At 39.1% G+C, this 23,896-nt stretch overlaps 2 protein-coding genes across 4 annotated transcripts in view; one reads left to right on the top strand and one right to left on the bottom strand.

Moving 5' to 3' along the window:
* The window catches only part of WDPCP (WD repeat containing planar cell polarity effector), a 261,553-nt gene extending 256,293 nt beyond the window's left edge, over positions 1 to 5,260 (bottom strand). The window contains exon 1 of one of the 3 annotated variants that reach the window (XM_028154524.2): positions 5,233 to 5,260. The gene's annotated coding sequence lies outside the window, so the exon portion shown is untranslated. Of the gene's footprint in view, positions 1 to 2,092; positions 2,169 to 4,081; positions 4,089 to 5,232 lie in introns of those variants that run through there. The other 2 variants (XM_054727870.1, XM_054727868.1) reach the window with 2 other exon arrangements.
* Positions 5,261 to 5,949: 689 nt separating this feature from the next.
* Positions 5,950 to 22,990, top strand: MDH1 (malate dehydrogenase 1). The gene is made up of 9 exons (XM_008147553.3): positions 5,950 to 6,074; positions 10,718 to 10,816; positions 11,376 to 11,472; positions 13,546 to 13,721; positions 15,876 to 15,998; positions 20,314 to 20,490; positions 20,977 to 21,090; positions 21,615 to 21,704; positions 22,649 to 22,990. Exons 1-9 carry the CDS (start codon positions 6,072 to 6,074, stop codon positions 22,772 to 22,774), a joined length of 1,005 nt encoding a protein of 334 aa, XP_008145775.1. The 5' UTR covers positions 5,950 to 6,071; the 3' UTR covers positions 22,775 to 22,990.
* Positions 22,991 to 23,896: the final 906 nt, after the last annotated feature.

Genomic DNA, 23,896 nt, shown 5'->3' on the forward strand with positions numbered 1-23,896 from the left:
GTACTGTTGATATTTGGTTCTGTTGACTAATGAGTTTGCCGACCACTGCCCTAGCATATATAGCTGGCAATGTGTATCTGCATCCTGGTTTCTGGCACAAGAACTTTTAAAACTCGTGGAGTTTCCTGAGTGATAAGAGTGCCTTTGGTATGAGATGACTCTTGGCTGAGGTGCTCCTGGATGCCTGCAGGATGGGTGCTGGGCTCCAGAAAGACCATGGCACAATTAGACAGTTGGAACTTTCAGCTGCACCTCAGGATCTCTGAAGAGGAGAGAGTAGCTGGAGATTGAGTTCATCAATGATGGCCAATGATTTAATCAAGCATGCCAACATAATGAGATAATTTCTAAACTACAGGGTTTGGAGAACTGATGGGTTTCTGAACACATCAAGGTGTTGGGAGGGTGACACACCCAGAGAAAGCATGGAAGTTTCTGTACCTCTCCCCCCATACCTTGCCCTATACATCTCTTCCACTTGGCTGTTCCTGAGGTATACGTTTTATAATGAAACAACAATAGCAAATAAACTGTTTTCTCAGTTCTGTGAGCCATTCTAGCAAATTACTGAACCTGAGATGGGATCATAGAAACTTCCAATTTATAGCCAGTTGGTCAAGAAGTATGGGAGGGGAGACCTGGACTTGTGATGGCTCTGAAGTGAGGGCAGTCTTGTGGGACTGAGCCCTTAACCTGGGGGGTCTTGCTAACTCCCATACGGTCAGAATTGAAATAAATTGTAGAACATTCAGTTGGTGTCTGAGGAAAACCAGATAATTGTTTGGTATAGAAAACCCATATATTTGCTGTCAGAAGTGACTATTCTAACAATTCTTCAGTAAATTTAAAATAGGTGAGCTTGTAAGAAAGAGGAGGAGCTTCTGTTTATCAAAAAGAAAGTAGGAACTAAAAAACACACTAGCAGGCATATGAAGCTGTTAGAAGAGAGAAGGTATCTAAATTTGTAATGTATTTGTTTTGATAGACTGTATATTACTAAGAATTGTAATGATACAAAGTTCATTACACTTATAGCTGTAAGTGACAGATTTAAAAAAACAATTTAATTTCAATTTATATTCATATTTTTGTGATTAAAATGATGACAGTATGATCATAGGAGTTTTTTAGTATGAAAGTCTATTGAAGTAAAATAAAATTATGCAGGGAAATGTACTGGAAGTTTGAGATTAAGGATGAATAGAAACCTCAACTTCTAAATGTCAAAAAAAAGATATTTACCTATTTTTTCAATGAATGGTCATCCTATCTAATAAAAGAGTAATATGCAAATTGAACATCACTCCAACACACAAGATGGCTGCCCTTATGTGGTCAAAGATGGCTGTCCCCATGTGGACACAAGATGGCCAGCAGGGGAGGGCAGTTGAGGGGGACCAGGCCTGCAAGGGAGGGCAGTTAGAGGCAATCAGGCTGTCAGGTGAGCAGTTAGGCATCAATCAGGCTGGCAGGGGAGTGGTTAGGGGGTGATCAGGCTGGCAGGCAGAAGCGGTTGGGGGCAATCAGGAAGGCAGGCAGGTGAGCAGTTGGGAGCCAGCAGTCCTGAATTGTGAGAGGGATGTCCGACTGCCCGTTTAGGCCCGATCCCTCGAAGGGTCCCAGATTAGAGAGGGTGCAAGCTGGGCTGAGGGATCCCCCCCCCCCATGCATGATTTTCGTGCACCAGGCCTCTAGTAGTAAAATATTTAGATACCACTGGATATTTTTTGAAGGACAGTTTTGTTTAAAAATTCAATAATTTATAGTAAGTTGAAAATTACAACCTTAACAACTGTATAAACATGATACATTTTAAATGTTAATTTAAAAATATGTGAGGGGATATGTAGTTTCAAAAAATGAATATGAAGGTCTTAGTTTTCTAAGCATGGCTAGAAGTGCTTATACCTTTGAAAATGAGTTTCCTAAACTGTAAAATGAGTATAATATTCATTCTACTTCAAGAGTAAATTACATATAATATATATATTCAATATGTATTGACTATATACTGTAAATTCATATACATACACACACACACATATATATATATATGCTTTTTGTAAAATGTAATACAATATAATTAAATTACCTCCCTTAATTTTGAGTCCTTTTTATATGAACTAGACCAGTGGTCAGCAAACCGCGGCTCGCGAGCCACATGTGGCTCTTCGGCCCCTTGAGTGTGGCTCTTCCACAAAATACCACGTGCAGGCGCGCACGTACAGTGCGATTGAAACTTCGTGGCCCATGCACAGAAGTCAGTTTTCGGCTCTCAAAAGAAATTTCAATCGTTGTACTGTTGATATTTGGCTCTGTTGACTAATGAGTTTGCCAACCATTGAACTAGACAGAACAAGGAAAATGTCACATGACAAACCCCAGCTGTAAGTCATGAAAACCTGATTCATTTCCAAGGTCTATATTTTAAATTGGACATATAAATAATGAAATTCCCTATGTGCCACAATTCTTTAAAATTAAGCAGGCAAATATGGGAGGGTATTACAAAAACAGATTTGGGAACTAAGGCACTGAAATGTTCAATTTAAAGGAGCAGGAAATTAAGATTCCGAAGCAATCTTTGAAGGGCAATCCTTACCCACTCAATCCCATGTTTGGGGGACAGTATGAGAGTGATCATTAGGCTGAGGAATGAATGGATATATAGATATATGATAAAGTAAATATGGTAAAATGCCTAACAATTGTAGAAATTAGGTGTTGGGCATATGGGTGTGCCAATTATCAGTGGATTATCTCTCAGCTCTAAATCTCCCTTTCCTTGCCCTGCTTTGTGACTCTGGAACGATACTCTAACCATTTCTCCTTCACCACCTTAAGAGAGGGCAATGGAGTAACCCTGTAAGGTGGTAGCAGCAGACACTTCCCTTCCAGATTCTGGCCCTCCATTATTACTATTACACATGAAAGGAGATAGGTTCCAGCTGTGGCCTCAGGTCCCAGTCTCCCCTGACAGTGGTCACTTCTACAGGCCACGTAGCCATGGTAGACATGCCCTTTCCAAAGACGCGTTTCCGGATTTTAGGAAGAAGAGCGCTCTCCCACGGGATCTTGCTTCCACATCCTAAAAGGAGAAACTACTCTTGGCACCTGCTACTGCGTGGACCCTTAGACTGAGAGCTCTTTCACTCCACCGAATAGTTAACCACGCCTTCTCTTGTTCTGCTTAACAATTCACCACATTCAATTTTCAAACAACCAGTATAGTTCTGTCTCTTCACTGAACTCAAGACTGCAATAAAGGGTATTCATTGCACCGTGGATGTTACACGCATTAAAATATACAGACACCCCAACTGGATTTCTCTCTCTCCTAACCCCCATTATTGATAGAGTCTAAACCTGTCACGCTATTTCAAGCCTCTACATATAGCACATGCTTTTCCAGGGACAAAGGTATTCCAAAATAGTAGACAAGTGATGCTCAGTGTCACCCAGGGAATGACTCTTTTTTTCCCAACCCCTCCTGAAGACTTGGGCTTGCTCAAGATCCAAGATAATGTGATGTTTGTAAACATTCTTTCGAACGGACACACCGAGACTGCTAACGTGTGCTCTTCCACGATAAAAAGTTAATGGTTAAGACAAGAATTGGGCTTCTTTCCTGCCTCTGACAGGACCCTTCCTGTGTAGTCAGTCAGTACCAGAAACAGCTATGCACTCCACAGGGAACACGGTGCCAAAAGAAATGCCCAACACCAATATGCTGCAGCTGCTCCTGCTCTGGTTGATGCCTCGTTGCCACTAAGTTCTAGCAGCTGCGCAACAGAACCTTCTGTGATGATGGAAATACTCCACATTCTGTCACGCGGGTTACTGAGCACTGGAAATGTAGCTAGCTAGTGTGACTCATGAATTGGATTTTTAATTTTATGTCGTTTTAGTTCATTTAAATTTTAAAAACCGCTCCCACAGTCTTGAACAACACAGTTCTAGAGCCTTTAAAAAAAAAAATCAGGAACTTAAAGAATATACTCTGTTTGCATGTTGAGAGTTTTCTGACATAGAAGTGGTGTTTGAAACCACGACCATGCAACTCATGCAACAGATCACTTACGTGTACACAAACGAATACAGGCACTTCAGTGTTAAGAGGTCAGAAGTAAAAAGAACTTGCAAGGAACACTGGGAGGGAGCGAGGAGTAACATAAGAGGAAAACCAGAAAAGTATGGCTGAAAGCAATTCAAGGAGGAGAGAGTCATTCGGCCATAAATCAACTTGGTAGATCAAGTTGAAAAGTAAGGTATTATTTTTCTTTCCCACAATAGCAAACCCTCCAAAACTGAAGAACAACAACAACAAAAAAGATACCACTTGGAGTCCATTTACCAATGATAAAGGAAAACCAGAAGTTAGACTACTGTTATCTAGTATAGATATTTCATTCATAGTCATTACATATATGCTATTCCAGAACAATACACCTTCCTCTTTAAGTCCACGTGAAACAGGGTTTCAGAGAGCACAACAATTCTCTTGGGCAGCATTAATTATACATGAAAACCTCTGACGTTGTTTTACCAGCTGAGACCGCCTGAAACAATCAGTGTCTCCCATTCCACTGCCACGCTTTCCTCAGAAATGCACGTGTGGCATCTTTTTAAGGTAAAGATGGTGTAATTAAAGAACACACAATTTTGCCGAAACCGGTTTGGCTCAGTGGATTAGAGCGTCGGCCTGCAGACTCAAGGGTCCCAGGTCCGATTCCGGTCAAGGGCATGTGCCTTGGTTGCGGGCACATCCCCAGTGGGGGGTGTGCAGGAGGCAGCTGATGGATGTTTCTCTCTCATTGATGTTTCTAACTCTCTATCCCTCTCTCTTCCTCTCTGTAAAAAATCAATAAAATATATATTAAAAAAAAAAAAGAACACACAGTTTCCAAAAAAGAATGGGCAAAACTGTCAACTTTCACAAAGGACTTAGAGAAAAAAGTTAGATCCGTGGACCGTGAGCTCCAGGACCAGGAGGGTCGGTCCACCTCCCGCGAAGCAGGCGTTCAGTGTTCGTCATTTCACTTGAGAAGAGTTGCATCTTCCAGCGCGGAGGGGACCCTACCGAACACTGAGCGGAGAAGGACCGGCGAGCTCGCGGCACCCGCCCAGTGGTATCAACCCTCGGGTAGATAAGGCAACACTGGACGGCGCACAGCTGCAAAACCGGACCCCAAAGTTTAAAGGAAAACCCCCTGTCCTCCGGCCCGGGCTCACCTGCCTCCGGAGTGGGGGAAGACGCGTGGCTCCGGAGCATCAGACGGGGCGTCCCGCAAACCCCTCACTTCGCCGCCGGACACCACCTGGCGTGCAGGGTCCCCTGGCTAGGGAAGCAGGACCCGGGAGGGCGCGGCGCGCCGGCTCGGTGTAGAGTCTCTGAGCAGCTGCAGCCACTGATTCCTCAGGTTCCCCCCCGCCAGCGGCCCGAGAACGCGCTGGCTCCCCCGCCTCGTCGCTTAGCAACACTAGAAGCCGTCCAGTCTTCCGGACACGTCAATTCTCCCCACCCTCTCCAGCGGGTGAATAGTTTTTTAAAAGATTTTGTTTCCGGGTCGAGGGGGGGCTGTCCACAGCGGAAGGTCTCTTTGCCTCCCACAAGTACCCTTGGGGTTGGATAAAGTCTCAGTGGCGCACGTGTGGGTGCTGTAGCTCAGGGGTCTGACGCTACTCCATCAATTTACACACGCCGCCCCGCCCACCGTCTGCTGCCCAAACCATCCGCCGACCGCGGTTCTCCAATCACGGCGCCTTGCCCCGGGGGACTACTTTTCAACCTGCTCGAAGCGCAGAGAGAAGAGCGTGAGAAGTCTCTGGGGCCTCGGGAAGTGTAGTTCAACACCTGGAGACATTCCGTTGGAGACGGCGCTGGCATCGGGGCAGCCTAAACTACAGTTCCCAGAGGGCGCCGCGGTCGGGAGCGGAGCCTTTTCTCTCTCTTTCCCGGCGCTCGCTCTTCCCCATTCGGCCCCACCGTAGAGGTGACCTGACTCCCCAAGTCTCGTTGTGCGGGTGCTGAAATTGTGCAGGTGCTGAAATTGTCCGCGCAGTTTCCAATCATGGTGAGTGTGGGCCCCCTAGATTTTGCCTCCATTCCCTTCTGTGGGGATTCTTGCGCTTGAAGGACTTTTGGGGGATGGCTGTGCAAAGCACTGTCCTTCGCGCCCTTTGGAAAACCCCGACTCATCTTCTGAGTGCTGTCGCAGTGACCCAGGAATTGGGAAGGGGTTGGTTTCCAGCTGGGCCGGGGGGACCGGGGGGGAGGTCTTGGAAGGACTCCAGAGAAACCGCTGCCCTTGGGAAGGTGCGATCTCAGTCCTGCTGCATGGCGGGGGCACAGAAATACGAAGCTGTGGATTGTCTCCAAGCAAGAAATGGGGTTTGATACTGGGAGGGGGGTGGGGGGCTTCCTAACCTTTTTTTCTACTCTTATGCCCACAGTGTTTTTAAGGGCATTTGTCACCAAGCCCTTGAAAGCCGAAGGCCCTCGACTGTAAAGATAGTCTTTACCTGGTGCTCCAGATTATGATCTACGTTTTCGGGAGACGAGTTTCAGCCATATCTAATTTAATGTCATTTAAAACCTGCTCATTGATCCTTTGTACTACTGGGACGTGCTGCAGTGACAGCATCAGTAGCCAAATAACTGGTGCAGATATTCTTTACTGATCTGTATGTTTTGAAATCTAGAGCTACTACTTTTAAATGTTACACAACTTAACCATCTTGTCCTGAAGATCTGGATACGTAGGTTACCACACCTTGTCTCTGCAGAAAGGAGAAGGGGGGCGGAGGGGATGGTGAGAGAACTCTGACGTAGTAATGATCTGTCCGATGTTTGAAGGTGACATTTGACATCACACTGAAAAAATGCTTCAGTACGTGTATTTATAGTTGAGACTGTTTTTCCTCCATTATCTCAAAATAATTGAAATGGGTGGGGAGTGTGGGAAAATATTTGAATGGATTGGAAATTTTCCAGAACCTGAAAATGCTATTGATAGACCAAGTTGAAAAGTAGGGACAGCTACTAATTCTCAGTTAAACCTAGATTTCTTACTTATTTCATCAAATAACATAATTAGTCATTTAAATAATGGTTCAGTGGTTCCTGACCTAATCTTGGCAAGAAAGCAGAGGTATTTATTATCAGAGAACTTCAGACTTTATAATTTTAAAATTGATGGAACCTTTCAACGATCATTTTGACAAATCTCCCCACTTCAAATCTTAAAATTGAGTTTATTGAACCCCAAAGAGAATGATTTGCTCAAGGTCACACAACAGTTTGCCTTCAAGGGTCTCACACTCTTTCTATTTTACCATACTGTGTCATACAGATACTTATCAAGTCATTCTGAAATTTGTTTTTAGTAGCTGAGGTTCTAGATGAAGGTGCAAGCTCATGCTGCAAATATAAACTAAAGTATGTTATCAGCATTTATATTACCTGATAGCTTTATTCCTTGCAATTCAGAATATCGGAACTCTAGAATTTGAAGGGAATTTGGAGATTATTTCTCTAATCTTAAAATATAGCCTGGTGAGATCAAATGATTTTCCCAAGGTCACAGAGAGATCCTGAGCCCCCATTCTTGTGTTGATTTGCTATGCAGTAGATCAAGCCAGCTTGGAAGGTCACTGAGCACCAGATAAACACAGAGACCTCTATGAGGACCAGTTCTCCTGTCCATTTGCCGAAATTGACAGCAAATTCTCACATGACTGGGAATCACCTTTCCTTCTCAGGAGAGTGTATGAACAATCACTGAGCTAGAAAAGAGCCATCTTCTGTAAGCTATTCAAAGCAAAAAAATTTTTAAAGGAGAGAATTTTTTGCTTGCGTTCCTCCGTTCCGTAGGGAAGTGACAGAATAAACTATATGAAGAAATCGGAATGATACTGTTTGTCTTTTATGTTACAGAAATATATATAAATTAGAAAGCAAAAGAATACATGGGTCTTTCTGTAGAAGAACAGAAGGAACACTTAAATTCAAGCTTTACAACGGAGACTTGAACACATGTGTAGACAGAGCCTGCATCTGTAGGAAGGTCATTAGTGCCCTGCCAAGAGCAAAGACATTTCTTCTTTGGATCTTGGCAGACTGCCCAGATATCTAAGCAAAGAATAGTAACCTGTCTTCACACTGTAACTTTGTGAAAAGTCAGCAGGAATCTCCCACCCCCCTGCTTTTCAACAGCGATGTTCGGAAGAGCAGAAAGAACCAAATGTGCAGTTTGTTCTTTCCCTTTTGATCATCAAACACTCAGACACTAACTAGGCTTCATGCTGCTCTTAACAAGATGGAATTACCTACCTGTGAAATAATTTGCTCAAATATACAGAAGAAGGTAACTGCTGAGTTAGAATTACTAGCTGTTCATTAGTTGGCCACAGAGCCTTCACTAAGGACTGTGATACTCTGAACACATCTTTTTAATAGCTAAAATTAATACCTAAAATTGATTGCATCATTCTGTTATAACCATCTGCCTGACTTTCTGGGAGATTAAGCTTTACAGATAGTGATATTCACTTCCCCCTCATTTCTTATCCCAACTTGCTTTGCAATGAAGTAGCATGTGTTTATAATAGTTTTCTTAATCCTTATTTTCATTCAGTCAAAAAATATTTGTTGAGCACTCTATGGACTGCAAATTTGAGTCCCAGGTGGACTGCTCTCAGTTCACAGTCTGAAATGGACTGGTGTGGGGGGTGGAGGTGGTTCACAGTCTAATAGAAAATAACAGTCATGTAAATGGGAAACCACGGGCTGTAAGAATCCTTAAAGGAAAATTCTGTGGTGACAGAGACCTATAATTATAGTTCTTGCTACACACTGTTATTCATGTTTTGTATGTTAATTCTTAACCCTTACAACTACCTTATTTGTTAAGCAGCTGCTATTATTATCTCCATTTCACTGTAGGGAAACTGAATACAGAGAGGTTAAGTAACTTGCCAGGAACATAAGGATACACCTAATGAGTTGTGGAGTCAGGATTTGAATCCAGAAGTCTGGTCTAAAGGCCATCTCTTGACTACAATCTACTGCCTCTCTAACCCTCTGGCCTAAAATAGAGGTTCAGTGATATATTGCTTAATAAATGAAGTGAGAACAGTTCATCCATTGATTTATAAGACTATATATATATATATATATATCATTGGAACTAGTGACCTAAAATAATTTTGCTAACTATACCAGGGACTATGGTGGTCACTAAGTTTCCAACTTTCTCAATGCCGTATTCAAAGTATATAATAATAAAATACCTTAAATACTTTTTTGAAGCATGTTAGGTTTGCTTCCAAACAATTATTTTACAGTTCCAAGTTTTTGGTAGTAATTTTACAAGATCCAGCTATTCCTTCAGTTAATTGCGTTCCAACTGTGTTCAGGGCATTGTTCTAGGTAGTTGGAATACAGCAATAAATAAAATAGACAAGGCCCCTGTCATTAAGGAGTTTGCATTCTAAAAAGGGAAGAGGAATAATTTCTTCTATTCCCTTTTTCTCACCTACTCCAAATGGAGAAGGGGAAATGACCTTCAGAGGTTAGGGTTGGAAAGTTAGAAAGATTCTTCAAGGTGGTAGTCTTCTTCCATCCCAGAGGCATGTCTCCTCTGGAAGAGGGAATTCTAAATATTAAAAAAAATCGAATGCTTCTATCCCGGTCAGTTCAGTAGGCCACTTCTCATACAAGTAGCAATAGAGGTGTCACAGTAGACGTCCATTTACCTAGCATTGTAGCAACTGGGTGTCAAAGTAGCAACTGGGTGTCATAGTAGACGTCCATTTACCTAGCATTGTCAAAGGAATAGTCCACTTGATTGAACTTTCCATCTACTTAAACTTACCTATTGTTCCCAAACATTTTTGTTTAGCTCTTTTTAGTAGAACTATTTCTCTTTTTAATGCTCTGAGCTTAACTTATTTTCATGACTTGGGATCATCACTTTGAATATTAGTTGTTTTTGTACACATGTCCCTATTTGTTTGGGGTCTGTTGAGATCTATAAAGCAACTTCTCTCTGTTGTAACTGGTCTGCTCTTTGTACTTTTCTCCCTTCCTCCCTTTTAAAATTCATTTCCCTTTGGAATCAAGTTGTCAACTGTCACTACATGTTGCTGTTGTTATAATTCAGATGTTATTTTTTTCTCAAAAAATAAAGGCTTATTTTTCCTCCACCAAGTAGTTAAGTTGAATCATGATTAATAATTTTATTAAAACTTTTAGGCTCATTGTGAATGGAAAATTTTTGCCACTGTCACTCCTTTCCTGATGTAAAAGATTCTGTTGAGTAGATGGGAGTGGGGAGTTATTTATATAAGAGGATTTGTAAGGTTCTAATGGCCGCCAGGGTTTGTATCACCACATAATGCACTTCAACATTGGTAGGCCTATTTTAGGGGTAAAATGTCCTTTAAAAAATGGATGAGATTACGTAAGTAAATCCAGTATAACAGTAAGAGTTAAATGACGCCACATAAATACGCAGCCAAAGGACACAGGTTCAAGAAGTTGCTCAGCTAATTTGTGCACTGTATTTCCTGGGACAGGTCTGGGATAAGTTAGTTTTCTACTAATCCACACACAAAGAGACTTCAAAATTTTGCATTAACTTTTAAAGTATGTTGTCTTACTTTAGGGTAAAATAGCACTTTTTAACAAGATGTTAATGGGTCTCTTTCATTACAGCCTGAACCCGTCAGAGTCCTTGTGACTGGAGCAGCTGGTCAAATCGCATATTCACTGCTGTACAGTATCGGAAATGGATCTGTCTTTGGTAAAGACCAGGTAGGGGCAACTGCCTATAAATCTTAAAACTAAAAAGATTGTCAATAAAGCCCTGCATTTAGTGCAAAGAAAGTTTGAAATGGTGAAGGAATGAGTAATCCCAATTAATGTACTAGGCACACTGCTAAATATGTGTATTTATACATTCTAAAGTGTTCATTTATCCATTTTCTTCATCCATGGATAGTGAATTTTTCCTTCATGCCAAATACTGTACTTAGCTTTCCATGAACTCAAATCAGATCTACAGATACAGGTGTCATGTCACTTCAGTTTGATATTTCTTCCATGTATTTATGTATTCCATGTATCTCTCCTTTAAAATTCAGTATTAGTGATTCCTCTTACTATGTCTGTGAGCAACCGTTGCTGGTTTTATAGCATTCCTTTTTCCAAAAGTGACATCATGCTAGATACCTGACCTAGAATAATTATGACTAATTAGTGGGAATTATACACATACACACAACAAATAAGCAAAAATTTTTTAAAAGGTCTTTTTTTGTGACTAAATGACAAAACCTACACTGACATACGGAATTTGCTATTTATTTGACAGCCTATAATTCTTGTGCTGTTGGATATCACTCCCATGATGGGTGTCCTGGACGGTGTCCTAATGGAACTGCAAGACTGTGCCCTTCCCCTCCTGAAAGGTACGTCAGAGAGTGGAAGAGAGGGGGATTTTTTTAGTATTTTATGTCTTTCAAAAACTAGATTTCAGATTTTTGTTAACCTGTCAATTAGAAATTATTTCATAAACGTAGTTTGGTTTTGTTTCTAAAATTTCAACTACTTGGTAAGATGTATACCAAAAATAAGTAAGTATAATTATATACCAAGAATAAATAAGGGTAAAAGCGAGAAATAACCAGTGTAAAGTAAAAGACTATACTTTTATCCACCGTGCTTATATATAACTTAATAGAGGCCCGATGCACGAAATTCGTGCAAGAGTAGCCTTCCTTCCCCCAGCTGCTGGCTTCCCTCTGGCACCTGGGACCCGGGCTTCCCTTTCAGCCCCAGCTTCACCCGGAAGAACGTCCAATCTAATTAGCATATTATACTTTTATTATTATAGATTTTACTAATTAAGAATAGTATTGCACAAGGGTTGTACACCTGAAATTGTCACACTGTGTTGTTATTTAAAGTCTGTTTGAATAGTAATAGTAGCATCCTGTAATGGAAAACTTTAACTCTGTCTTCCAGACCCATATGCTGCTATGTGGCTGGAAATGGGTTGATCCATCATATATAGATAGTCCCATCCCATCTGTCAGTCATCTGATGAGATATAGTATAAATTGTTATAATCATCTACTGCATAATTTGAAAAAGTCCACCAGGGCTCTGATTAAGAGCCTTTGAGAATCATTGAACTATTACATAAATGTAAGACAGAAATCTTCAATTTGATTGAAAGGTTTATTAAAATATTAGGTCAAGTCATAAACTAATTTAAATGTTTAGCTTTACCTTTATTATAACCTTTTTCTTTTGATGAGAATTTAATTTATAATACTCTTCTAAAAGTTTGCACAAAGCAAAATATATACCCAAGGAAGCCATGCTCAGAATTCATGTATATGTTTAATAAACATTTACTAGAAAGGATACTGCCATCTAAATCATTAGGTTGCACAATTATGTAAGAAAGTACATTACCCTACCCAAGCTATTCAGCTGGCTCCCTTTCTTCATCTGTTTCCAAATCACCTTCCTCTGTTGCTTTCTTCCCACTTTTATTCTTTTCTCTGATGAGTTCCCTCTGCTCTCTAATGGGCCCAGGTTACAGTCAGCTTGTCCTTTCTCACCTGTGAGTATGACAGGAAGGGAGGGCTCAGCAAATAAAAATGTATGGCTGAGAAAAAGATGGATTTATTTTTCTTCAACTAGAGTTCATACATATACCTATTTGGGGGCTTCTAGCAGCCTGACTGTGACAAGTGTTCACTAATCTAAAAATGTATGCTTAATCCTGGTTGTCTTAGTCCATTTGGGCTGTTTTAACAAAAATACCATAGACTGAGAGGTTTATAAACAACAGAAACTTATTTCTCACAGCTCTGGAGGCTGGGAAGCCAGAGAACAAAGAGCCAGCAGATTGGGTGTCTGATGAGAGCCCAATTCTTGGATCATAGATGGCCATCTTCTCACCGCCCTCCATGGTGAAAGGGATGAGGCAGTGCTGTGGGCACTAATCCCATTCATGCAGGCTTCACCCTCATGACCTAATCACCTTCCAAAGGCCTCACCTCTTAATGCCATCACAAGGAGGGCTAGTTTCAACATAGGAATTTTGTGGAGGACACAAACATTCAGTCAATTAACTCTAGTCATGATCTTTTTAATTACTTTTAATACTTAAAGTAATTTTAACTTACAGATTAGGTGAATTCTTTTCTTTTTTTGTGTTATTTGTGGTTATTAGCCTGAATAACAAATGTTGCCTTGAAAGTTATCATACTATACCTTTGTATCATAATTTTTGAAATTGAGATAATTATTGAAATAGGAAAATAAAATAAATATATTGACATTTCTGCTGATGTTATTGTTGAATTCTAAATTGTCTTTCTTAGGCCCCTAAAACTTTTTATCAATGTGACATGTAAAAGAAACATTTGCTACAAAGTGAAGGAGTTACTAGTAGATTCAATATGAAAAAGAAAACCTCAGACTTTGGTGTTTAAGTATTTGCATATTTATTGCCATGTTGTTCACAGATGTCATCGCAACGGATAAAGAAGAGGTTGCCTTCAAAGACCTGGATGTGGCTATTCTTGTGGGCTCCATGCCAAGAAGGGATGGCATGGAGAGGAAAGATTTACTCAAAGCTAATGTGAAAATCTTCAAATCCCAGGGTGCCGCCTTGGACAAATATGCCAAGAAGTCAGTTAAGGTGACCAATGCAGTAGTATTTGATAGGGCTTTTCATTATTAGCATTTGAAACTTCTGCTCTCAGCATTTAAGTTCAACAAAATTATTTGCTTCCCACCCCCAGACTGTGCAATAGCCAGTAAATACAGAAACAGAGTTTTGCTTGATAAGCTCTCCCTTTCTGGGTTTTCTCTGATGGTGTAGAAATCTATATTTAGAGGTGCTTGAAAATACTTTGCCTATTACTGTTACTTGTAACTTTAATATTAGTTTGTAAATCCACAAGGCACAGAACTTCTGGTGCCTTTTAACCGTGTGGGAATATTAGTTCAGACATTTGGATTGTGTGTGATTGTAGAGGGAGGCAGCTGTAAGCTGCGTTCTTAGCAATAGGAGATGGTGGCTTCTGAATGCTCAGATTTTCTCAATTCAGTGATACGCTTGTCTCGAGGAGTTGAGTCAATATGACTTTCTGTTCTCTTTATGATCAAACTATTTTAGTTCCTAAATTTGTCTTGTTATTGCAAGAAAGCCTCCTTTTACCAAATAAATGTCAGTGAACTAGAACTTAGTTGTCACAGCAGAACGCTTGCTGGTTAGAGGTTTTGTTGATTTTGATATACTTCTGTATTCTGACTTCAGAGAAAGGTAAAAGAAATTTATAAGATTTTAAAAGTTGCAAGTTATAATATTCTATTATAATACTTCATAGACATCTGAATGTTTGCTTTCTGTAGACTTCATTTTAAATAAGTAACTTTCATTTTCTGTAATCATTAGCAGAAAATAATAGAGATGAGTTGAGTAGAAATCCAAAGGTCTCTTAGTAAGAAATTACAAGGTTATTTGTTTTGTTTGTTTGTTTTTTAATTTAATTTATTGGGGTGACATTAGTTCGTAAAATTATAAGGTTGTTTGGATTGCTAAAATCCAGGCTGCTTGGAGTTGTAGTACTATTTGCACAGTAATCGCTCTTCAGCCAAGTGTGTTTTTTGGGGAAATACACACTGATATGGAATACTTAGGAGCATAAAATATCATGTCTGCAGCTTACTCTAAAGTGGGCCAAAAATAAAACACTAAGGGATGGGGGTGGGGTAAAGAGAGGGAGAGAAATGGAGCAAATTAGAGAATCTGGATAAGGGAGATGTGGAAGTTAGTCTCTTTAATATGCTTTCATCTTTTCTGTAAGTTTGATATTATTTCACAGTTTTGTTTTTTTAATATATATATATATTATTTAATATATATATATATTTTTTAATTTCAGAGAGGAAGGGAGAGGGAGAGAGAGAAAGAAACATCGATGATGAGAATCATTGATCAACTGCCTCCTGCACACCCCCTACTGGGGATCAAGCCTGTAATCAAGGCATGTGCCCTCACCAGGAATCCAACCATGACCTCCTGGTTCATAGATTGATGCTCAACCACTGAGCCACACTAGCCAGGCCACCATTTTTTAAAATGATCATTTCATTAGAGATTTTTAAAACTTAGAAGTCCATGTGTACATTTTCCTATACTGTATTGTAATTCATTGTATCACATGTCTCTCCTATTGAAAAAAAAAAAGCCTAAAATGCTTTCTCCTAAAGATTGATTCAGTAGGTATAGAATGGATGGGACTTGGGAATCTGTATTTTGGCAAATATCTCCATTAATTCATAGGATTAGCAAGATTGAAAAACACTTTCATTCATAAAAACAAATCATTGTCCCAAAGTAAACTGCTTGAGTAGAATTTCTTTCTTGTACTACTTTTATAAGAAGGAAATTTTTATCAATAAATCAAACTCGGAGATAGAGCCTTAGATTACTTTTTCTTTGTGGAAAGTAGATAAGTGCTGTCTATTTTGGCACAAAACAAAACAGAAAGACATGTACCTTAGATCTTGGACAGCAGCGCTACCTAAAAAGTGACTTATATATATATATATAATGTTGGTTTTATTAAAGAAATGTTTTCAGTAGTCACAGTGTATCCTAACAAAGAGGGGGGTGTAGTTTTTAGAAGGGAGGATAGAAACCTACAAGAAGCAAAACTGTTAACTACATATTTAGCTGGCACAAACTTGATACAAAGGCAACATGTTACACGTTTGTCAGTCATATGCTGAGACAGTTTAGTTAAGCGGTATATGGTCTGTAACTGCTGTGATGGGTTTTACCTAGGTCATCGTGGTGGGAAACCCAGCCAATACCAACTGCCTGACTGCCTCTAAGTCGGCACCATCCATCCCCAAGGAGAACTTCAGTTGCTTGACTCGTTTGGATCATAACCGAGCTAAAGCTCAGGTAAGAATTGAAGTCTCATGAATGTTCAACTTTATAAAACCTTTTTCTCTCACTTTGTTTTTTAATATTTTTAAAATATATTTTTATTCATTTCAGAGAGGAAGGGAGAGGGAGAGAAAGATAGACACATCAGTGATGAGAGAGAATCATTAATCTGCTGCTCCTGTACACCCCCCACTGGGGAGCGAGCCTGCAATCCAGGCATGTACCCTGACCGGGAATGGAACCATGATCTCCTGGTTCATAGGTCAATGCTCAACCACTGAGCCACATCTGACCAGGCTTTTCTCTCACTTTTAAAGGCGATGATTCTTAGTTTGTGCTTTTTTGTTGTTTTTTATTAGTAGGAAACTATTCTAATTTGTTAGGGAGTCTTTAAATCTGGTCTTATAAGGACCAGAGCTAAACTTCCTATTTAATTTTCTCAAGTATATCTCATTTGCTACCTATAATTAAATATGGTTGCTAATGTCCTCTTAAGATGGTGGTTAAAAAGTATTCACTAGTATAGATAATTCACATGATGGTACATAATTTAGGGTTTGGTTTTTTTTGTCAGATATAAAGGAGATTATAAAATGAAAGACTTTAGCTTTATGCATTTGGGTGGTTCTGCTTCCTTTTTCCCTACAACCAACCAATCAAATTCAGATTTTTAATTGTTAATTTTATATTCTCATTTTTAATTTTATGTCTTTTTAATATTCTATATGTTTCCATAAAATTTCCTACTTTTCACTACTTAGCTAAGTTTTAATTATCAGTAACCTGGGTATTAACTGTAGCTTTTTAAAAAATTAGAGGCCATGCCACTCATCTGTGCTGGTTTCCTGGGCTTTCCCAGATCTAGATGATCCTGGTGCCTAGAAGTCATGGCACTAAGTTCTCGTTCTGAGACATAAGCTCTTTCTCTTCCCCAGTCATTTTCTGACCATCCCTCCTTATCCACAGGTGTGTGAGTGTAGTCCTTTTTCTCCTAGAGAAGACAACTTTGTTTAGTTTCAAGAAAACTGTTTTTACCAAAAGATGATGTGAGGTCTGCTGTATGCTGAGAATTGATCTTTCAGACCACTGAAAGAGAAGATAATTTGTTAAACTTCTACTCTAGGCTGAATACTTTACCTGTAATTTTCCATTTTATTCTTTTTAAAAATTTTTATCTTTATTGTTGAAAGTATTATAGATGTTCCCTCTTTATCCCCTATGGGCCCCCCTCCACCCTGCTCCCACCGTCCCCCTCGCAACCATTTAATTCTTATAGTAACTGTATGAAATATCCATTATTATCACTCTTTTACAGATAAGAAACCTGAAGCCCAGGAAGGTCAGGGAACCTGCTTAAAGTCATATAGCTAATAAATGATGCCACCTGGATTTGCCTGAGTTCAAACCCTTATGAGTATTCTTACATAATGGGATCAAGTGACCTACATCAACTTACTAGCTCTGTCATCTTGAGAAAGTATATTCAAGCCATAAAATGGAATAATAATTGTATCTATCTCAAAGTAGTTATATGGGTAAAATGAGATAAGATATCTATGTTAAGCCCTTATAGTGGTGCCTGTCACATTGTAAAACTCAATGAAGGTTGGCTGCTATTATTATTATTATTATTAATTTTTAGTATTATTAAGAGGGATATATGCAAGAGTTGAGAAGAGCCATACCTCAGAAATACCTCCCTGAATATTCCAGTTAATTTAGAAGATTCTCAGGTAACAAACTTAAATTGCAAATAATTCCTGAGAAGAGTTAGGCTGTGGCCTGGGTCTTTTTCCTATTATTTAGCCAGAGTCTGGTGGCCGGGAAGGAACAGGAATTTGAATGACTGGAGGCAGGGGGTTTGGGTACTATAGAAACCAGCCCAGAAGAGGGGCAGGGCCTCTAATTTGGGTCCTATAGAACATGTGCTATTTCACAATTAAGGAAAAGATATGGGTGTTGCCGTTGTAGATTCTGGATGGAGAAAAAGGTAAAATGACACCACCAACAAATTTCCCCTCTTTACTGTTTCACCTGAGGCCTTGATGGAGGCCGGCACTGGAAAATACTGCTTCCAGAGGTACTACTAAGTGACACTTTGTCCCAGTGCCTGAAACCATTTTCCTTCTGGGGTGAAAGTCTGAATGAGGAAAGAGGGAAGAAGAAGCTGTCTCATCAAACTTTAACTTTTGGCACATGTTCAGCATGCCAGTCTGGCACAGTGACAACTTTTAGGAAGTTTTTGAAGAAGCAGTTTCTTCTTTAATCCAGTGACAAATAACAAACCCAAGGAGGAATTTTTCTTATGTGAATGGTTATTAGTCTGACATGATTTGTTTTGGAATTCAGAGGACTTAGCTACCCAGCAGTTGTTTATCACCTGCAGAACTCCCCTGTGTATTTGCAACCCAGAACTGCTTATGTGTCTGCTGACAAGGCACTCTGGCAGTGAAACCAGTTAGCTGGCATCAGGGGAAGAAAATTGCTAGGGCTGGAGAATTAGTCAAAAACGATTTAATAGATCTGTGTGATGTTTCTATCTCTCCCTCCCTATCCTCTCTGAAATCAATAAAAATAGATTAAAAAAGAACTTTTTTTTTTTTAAGCAGTAACAACTTACTTTAAGGGTCATAATGAAAGTAAAGACAATTTACTTCTTAACTTAGTAAATTAGTGTGAGATGAGTAACATCATTGCAAACATTTTAGGTAATGGCCTTTTTCATCCTTATTTTTTTGTTTGGTTAATTGTGTTGTTTTTATTGTTTGTTTTTTACTTTTTAATTTTGGAATAATTATAGACTCAGAAGAAGTTGCAAAAATAGTACAGAGAATCCCATGGTACCCATCATGGGCTTTACTCAGTGGTGCCATCTTATGTAACTCTAGAGCATTATCAAAGCAGGAAATTGACTAGACTACACACATCACCGCTAACTAGAGTTACTCAGATTAATGCAGTGCTTACCTTTTTGTATGTCTTTATGAATGATTCTATGACATTTAATCATATATATAGATTACTATAAATACCCACCATAGTCAAAACAGAACTGTCCCCATCACCCACAAAAGAACTCCTAAAACACAGAAAACCTCTTTATGCTGCTTGTTACAGTTATACCCTCCCTCTCCTTTGCTAAGCCTGACATTTATCTGTTCTCCATCTCTGTAACTGTGTCGTTTTGAGAATGTTACAAAAATGGAATCATGGGGCAAGTAATCTTTTGAGATTAGCTTTTATCCACTCAATTTAATGCCTTTAATATCCATCCAAGTTGTATGTTCCACTTACACTTATTTTTCCATTTACTCTGTTTCTTTCATTGTATGGAGGTTCCACAGTTTAACTATTCTTCAAAGACTTTGGGGTTGTTTCCAGTCTGGGACTATTACCATCCTTGTTTTTAAAATTTATTTAAAATACAAGAGTGTTTTCCCTTTCTTATATGGTTAATGCTCAAAAGGAACTTTGATGCAGTGCTGCTTTTATTTAATATTCAAAAGCTATGGACTCTGACACAACTGTTGTTTTTTTCTCCCATAATTATAATAAGGAAAGAAAAATCACCCACAGCGTCACCCTAACACATCAGCTTTTAAAAATAGTTTTTTGAAACATTTCTTTCTGGTTCATCATAATTTCTTCTGTCTAATTAGGAACAAATTATACATATAAGTAGCCATATTGTTTTTTCTGCATATTACCTTATCAGGCAAATCAAAAAGAATCAATTGTTTTATTTGATTTTATTTGATTTTATTTAAATCTTTCAAAACATAACTTTTAAACCCTTTCTGTGGCCACTGTACTATATAATATAATGGATGTTCATGTAACCACAAGGCCTACAGGATTCTAAAGTGCTTTCTGAACTTACAGCTAGAGATTGTTACATCTGTTATAATTTTAGCATTTTGTTATTTTAAACTTTTTCCTTCAGTTTCTTAGTCTGTAAAACCAAGACAGTCAGACTTTGTTCATCTAAGTCCCTTCCAACTCTAAAATTTTCATATTTAGGAATATTTGAAAATTAGTTCATTTATATATGGTGTATAATAAAAATTTCACCCAAATAAAAACTTTCTAAATACCTGATTGCTCAGAAGTGCTAAGGCAAGTCTCTAAGTAAGTAACAACAACAAAACCAGAGTCACATTTACATATTCAAGCAATATTAACCTCTTGCTTTGTGTTTTATATTTGATAAACCCACTATACTAATAAGTTAACCACAAACTGTATGATGCTCTCTACTCTAAAACAAACAGGTCACAGTTTGAAATGGAAAGCTTTGTCTAAGTAATGTATTTGTTTTCTGTTTAACTAGATTGCTCTTAAACTTGGTGTGACTTCTGAGGATGTAAAGAATGTCATTATCTGGGGAAACCATTCCTCAACTCAGTATCCAGATGTCAACCATGCCAAGGTGAAAGTGCAAGGAAAAGAAGTTGGTGTTTATGAAGCTCTGAAAAATGACAGCTGGCTCAAGGGAGAATTCATCACAGTAAGAAAAATCTGGGAACTTGCATAACAGCCAAGCATAGAGAACTCTGAGAGACGCCACATTACTGAGCTGAGTGCTCTCCAGGGCTCGGGGGAGGGAGGGACCCAAGGAGAGCAGGTCTTTTGCAGTTGTCTAATGACTGCGCGCTTTGTTTTGGGGTCCTACTACGCCAGTCATGATCCATTCTGATCTAATCTGTTGCGTGGTAGCCAGCATTGATAGTCATCTGGTTATCTTTGTACAGAGATCAAATTTTTTGTATGAAATACGGTAAACTCTGTGGAGATTTGTAGTTTTCTCTTTTCTAAAAAGACTGGTACTTATAACTGCAGTGGGTTAGTAAGGCCAACACTGGGTAGTTGCCTGATTTTGGAGGGGACACATTAAGCTACGGTTGCAGTCTTTCACCCCAGGATCAGTTTGGAATTGAGGAAAATGCTGCTGTCATGATCAAGTAACACTGCTGTCTTTGCCCATTCCACCCAGACTGTGCAGCAGCGTGGCGCTGCTGTCATCAAGGCTCGAAAACTATCCAGTGCGATGTCTGCTGCGAAAGCCATCTGTGACCATATCAGGGACATCTGGTTTGGAACCCCAGAGGTGAGGACTCAGTGGTTTGCACAGTCTTTCTTTCACTTTTGTCCTCTGTGCTGTAATGTGAAAAGCACATAACCTTAGCAGTCAGGCAGGTTACGTTCATATCCTGGCTTAGCTGTCCACTAGCTGAGTAACCCTGGGAAAGTTATCCTTTCTGAGCTGGCTTGTCATCTTTTACATGGGTTGTGAGGGTTAAATGAGATTATATATATATATGGCACCTAGCACACATGGTAGGGGAGACATTTTTTCATCTTAAAGCCTATATTGGCCATAGTTTCATCATTTATGAAATGAGGATTTTGTTTCTTGGACCTACTTCACACAATGATTGGAAGAGTGGAATGAGATAATATCCAAGAAAGTTACCCTGTCATAGAAGTGCCTGGTGATGGTTCCTTATACAGTAATGAAGTTATGCATATAGTAAGAATGTGTCACCTGTTTTCATTTCATTAGTCCATGTGTCAGTTGGTTATGTAAACTAGTTCCTAAGCACCATGAGAATGTAAATGTTGTTTTTTCAGGGAGAGTTCGTGTCCATGGGCATTATCTCTGACGGCAACTCCTACGGTGTTCCCGATGACCTGCTGTACTCGTTCCCTGTTACAATCAAGGTGAGGTATTTGGAGGTTATTTCCCCCTGTCCCCTACTGGGAAAGCAATTGTATGTTTTTATTAATAATTAGAGGCCCAATGCACAAAATTCGTGCATGGGTAGGGTCCCTAGGCCTGGCCAGTGATCAGGGCCGATCTGTGGGGCAACTGTCCCACAAAGGGAGGTGACTGGCAGCAGGGGGGAAGGGAGCAGCGAGTGGGTGGTGCCAGGCCATCCACTCACCGGCCCTGCCCTTCCCCGCCAATTGCCTCCCTCTGTGAGGTGACCGGTGGGGCGATTAGGGAGCCCCCACTGACCCCCACCTTGGCTGGCCTGGGTCCTGCGGGCTGGGGGCAGCTCCTGCATTGAGGGTCTGCCCCCTGGTGGTCAGTACGCATCATAGCAACTGGTCATTCCACCAGTCTTTCTGCTGTTTGGTCAGTTTGCATATTGGGCTTTTATTATATAGGATGGCATAGTGTAGTCTAGAAAATTGTTCCTTTACTAAATTAGAAAATTTTCTCAGCTTTAATGTCGTATGAAGAAGCACAACTTCAGTTCAACAAAAGGCTGAAATTAATCTGGAAAGCAAGATTCAACTCCTCCCACTAGACATATTTTGTTATGCCTCTAATATTGGATACCTACAAGTACTATCTCCTAAATGAAGCAAAAGTTCTCAGTATTGTTGCTGTTTATTATAATTATAAAATCATTAGTTTTTTTGTTTGCTAATTAATCCTCATTTAAACAATTTTTTCTACAGTCAGTAAGTTTTAAAATCAAGTGTTGAATTTGTATCAAAATTATCTGTTAATTAAGATCTGGGTTTTGATTTGCTTCTTTAGAATCAGACTTTAAAACAGATACTCTCTAGATTGAAGTTCAAACTAAGTTGTCACTTGCTGGAGGATCGGTTCTAATGTAATTGTAAATCTCTTATTTGCAATTATTTTCAAACAGAATAAGACATGGAAGATTGTTGAAGGTCTCCCTATTAATGATTTCTCACGTGAGAAGATGGATCTTACTGCAAAGGAACTATCAGAAGAAAAAGAAACTGCTTTTGAATTTCTTTCCTCTGCCTGACTAAACAATCAAATCGATGTTACTAGATACCCCAAAGCTGAAGAAGCTAAAAGTCGTCTTTGACTCTAGTACCAAGTAATAATAATACTATACTTAAATCACTTGTGAAAAACAGCACATTTTAAAGATTGTGTGCTTCTCGGTACAAATTTGTGATGGTTTATTATCATGGTGTTAGTGTTGCAGCATTCTAAATAAAATATATATGCAAATGAAGATGATTCAGACTCTAATTTTTAGTTAATATTTTGTTTCTATTCATTCAGAAAACAAACTTGCATGTTTCCTAACTTGCTGAAGGGGTTGTGATTTTTTTTTTTTTAAGCCAGAGAAGGCAGTAAAGATGGAAAATGTCACAAGGCAAGGCATAATTCTCTTACATTTAAATAGAATAGGAAAGTCAATCTTTGATAATGAATCAATCTACTCCAGAATATATTTTTAAACTTGACCTTTTTTTAGCTAATTAAACACCAATTATATTTTTTAAAACTTAAAAGTTAGTTCATGCTTTGTGTATAATTTGATTTTAACATTAGCTGTTAAATAGGTTGCAGATAATACTCTGTTAACAGTTTAATACCGTTGCATGAAATTAGAAGAAGCATTTTCATGATAGAAGAAAAAGGTAATAAGTCTTCCCTTGAGGTATTCCTCTAAAGCAGATAAGGAATCTTTTCATCTCATAACCAGTAGCTGCCACAGGAATTTATGCTCGTGGGATTGTTCTCAATCTAAGCTCATTACTTGAAACATGGTGAGTGCTGTTTAAAAAAAAGAAGTATTTTTTCCCCCCAAAATCCATGAGGACAAGAATTGTCCATCTTTTTGTCCTTGTATTTAACTTGTACATAATAGACAATATAAATCTCCCAGGGCCTAATATAGAGTGCTGCGTGGGTGCTCAAAAAGTTGGTTGGATGTTATTTTAAATTACCTATATCTCATATTCCATATGTAGGAAAGAAAAAAATGAATGGAAAGTGCGTTTATAACTCCTATTAATTAGATGCATTAAAAATACAATGTCATATAGATTTAATTTTAAAATTTTATTTTCTCTCTCGGTTCCAAATACATTCTTCCACACGCTGCTTATGACACTGGGACTAGGACTCTGCA

Source organism: Eptesicus fuscus, chromosome 16, assembly GCF_027574615.1.
Source record: "Eptesicus fuscus isolate TK198812 chromosome 16, DD_ASM_mEF_20220401, whole genome shotgun sequence".
Classification (NCBI taxonomy): Eukaryota; Metazoa; Chordata; class Mammalia; order Chiroptera; family Vespertilionidae; genus Eptesicus; species Eptesicus fuscus.

Excerpts from the sequence above, each read along its gene's own strand:
- MDH1 (XM_008147553.3), top strand. Across the intron at positions 11,473-13,545 it reads TGCCCTTCCCCTCCTGAAAG|ATGTCATCGCAACGGATAAA; the intron begins GTACGTCAGAGA and ends TGTTGTTCACAG. Across the intron at positions 13,722-15,875 it reads ATGCCAAGAAGTCAGTTAAG|GTCATCGTGGTGGGAAACCC; the intron begins GTGACCAATGCA and ends GGTTTTACCTAG.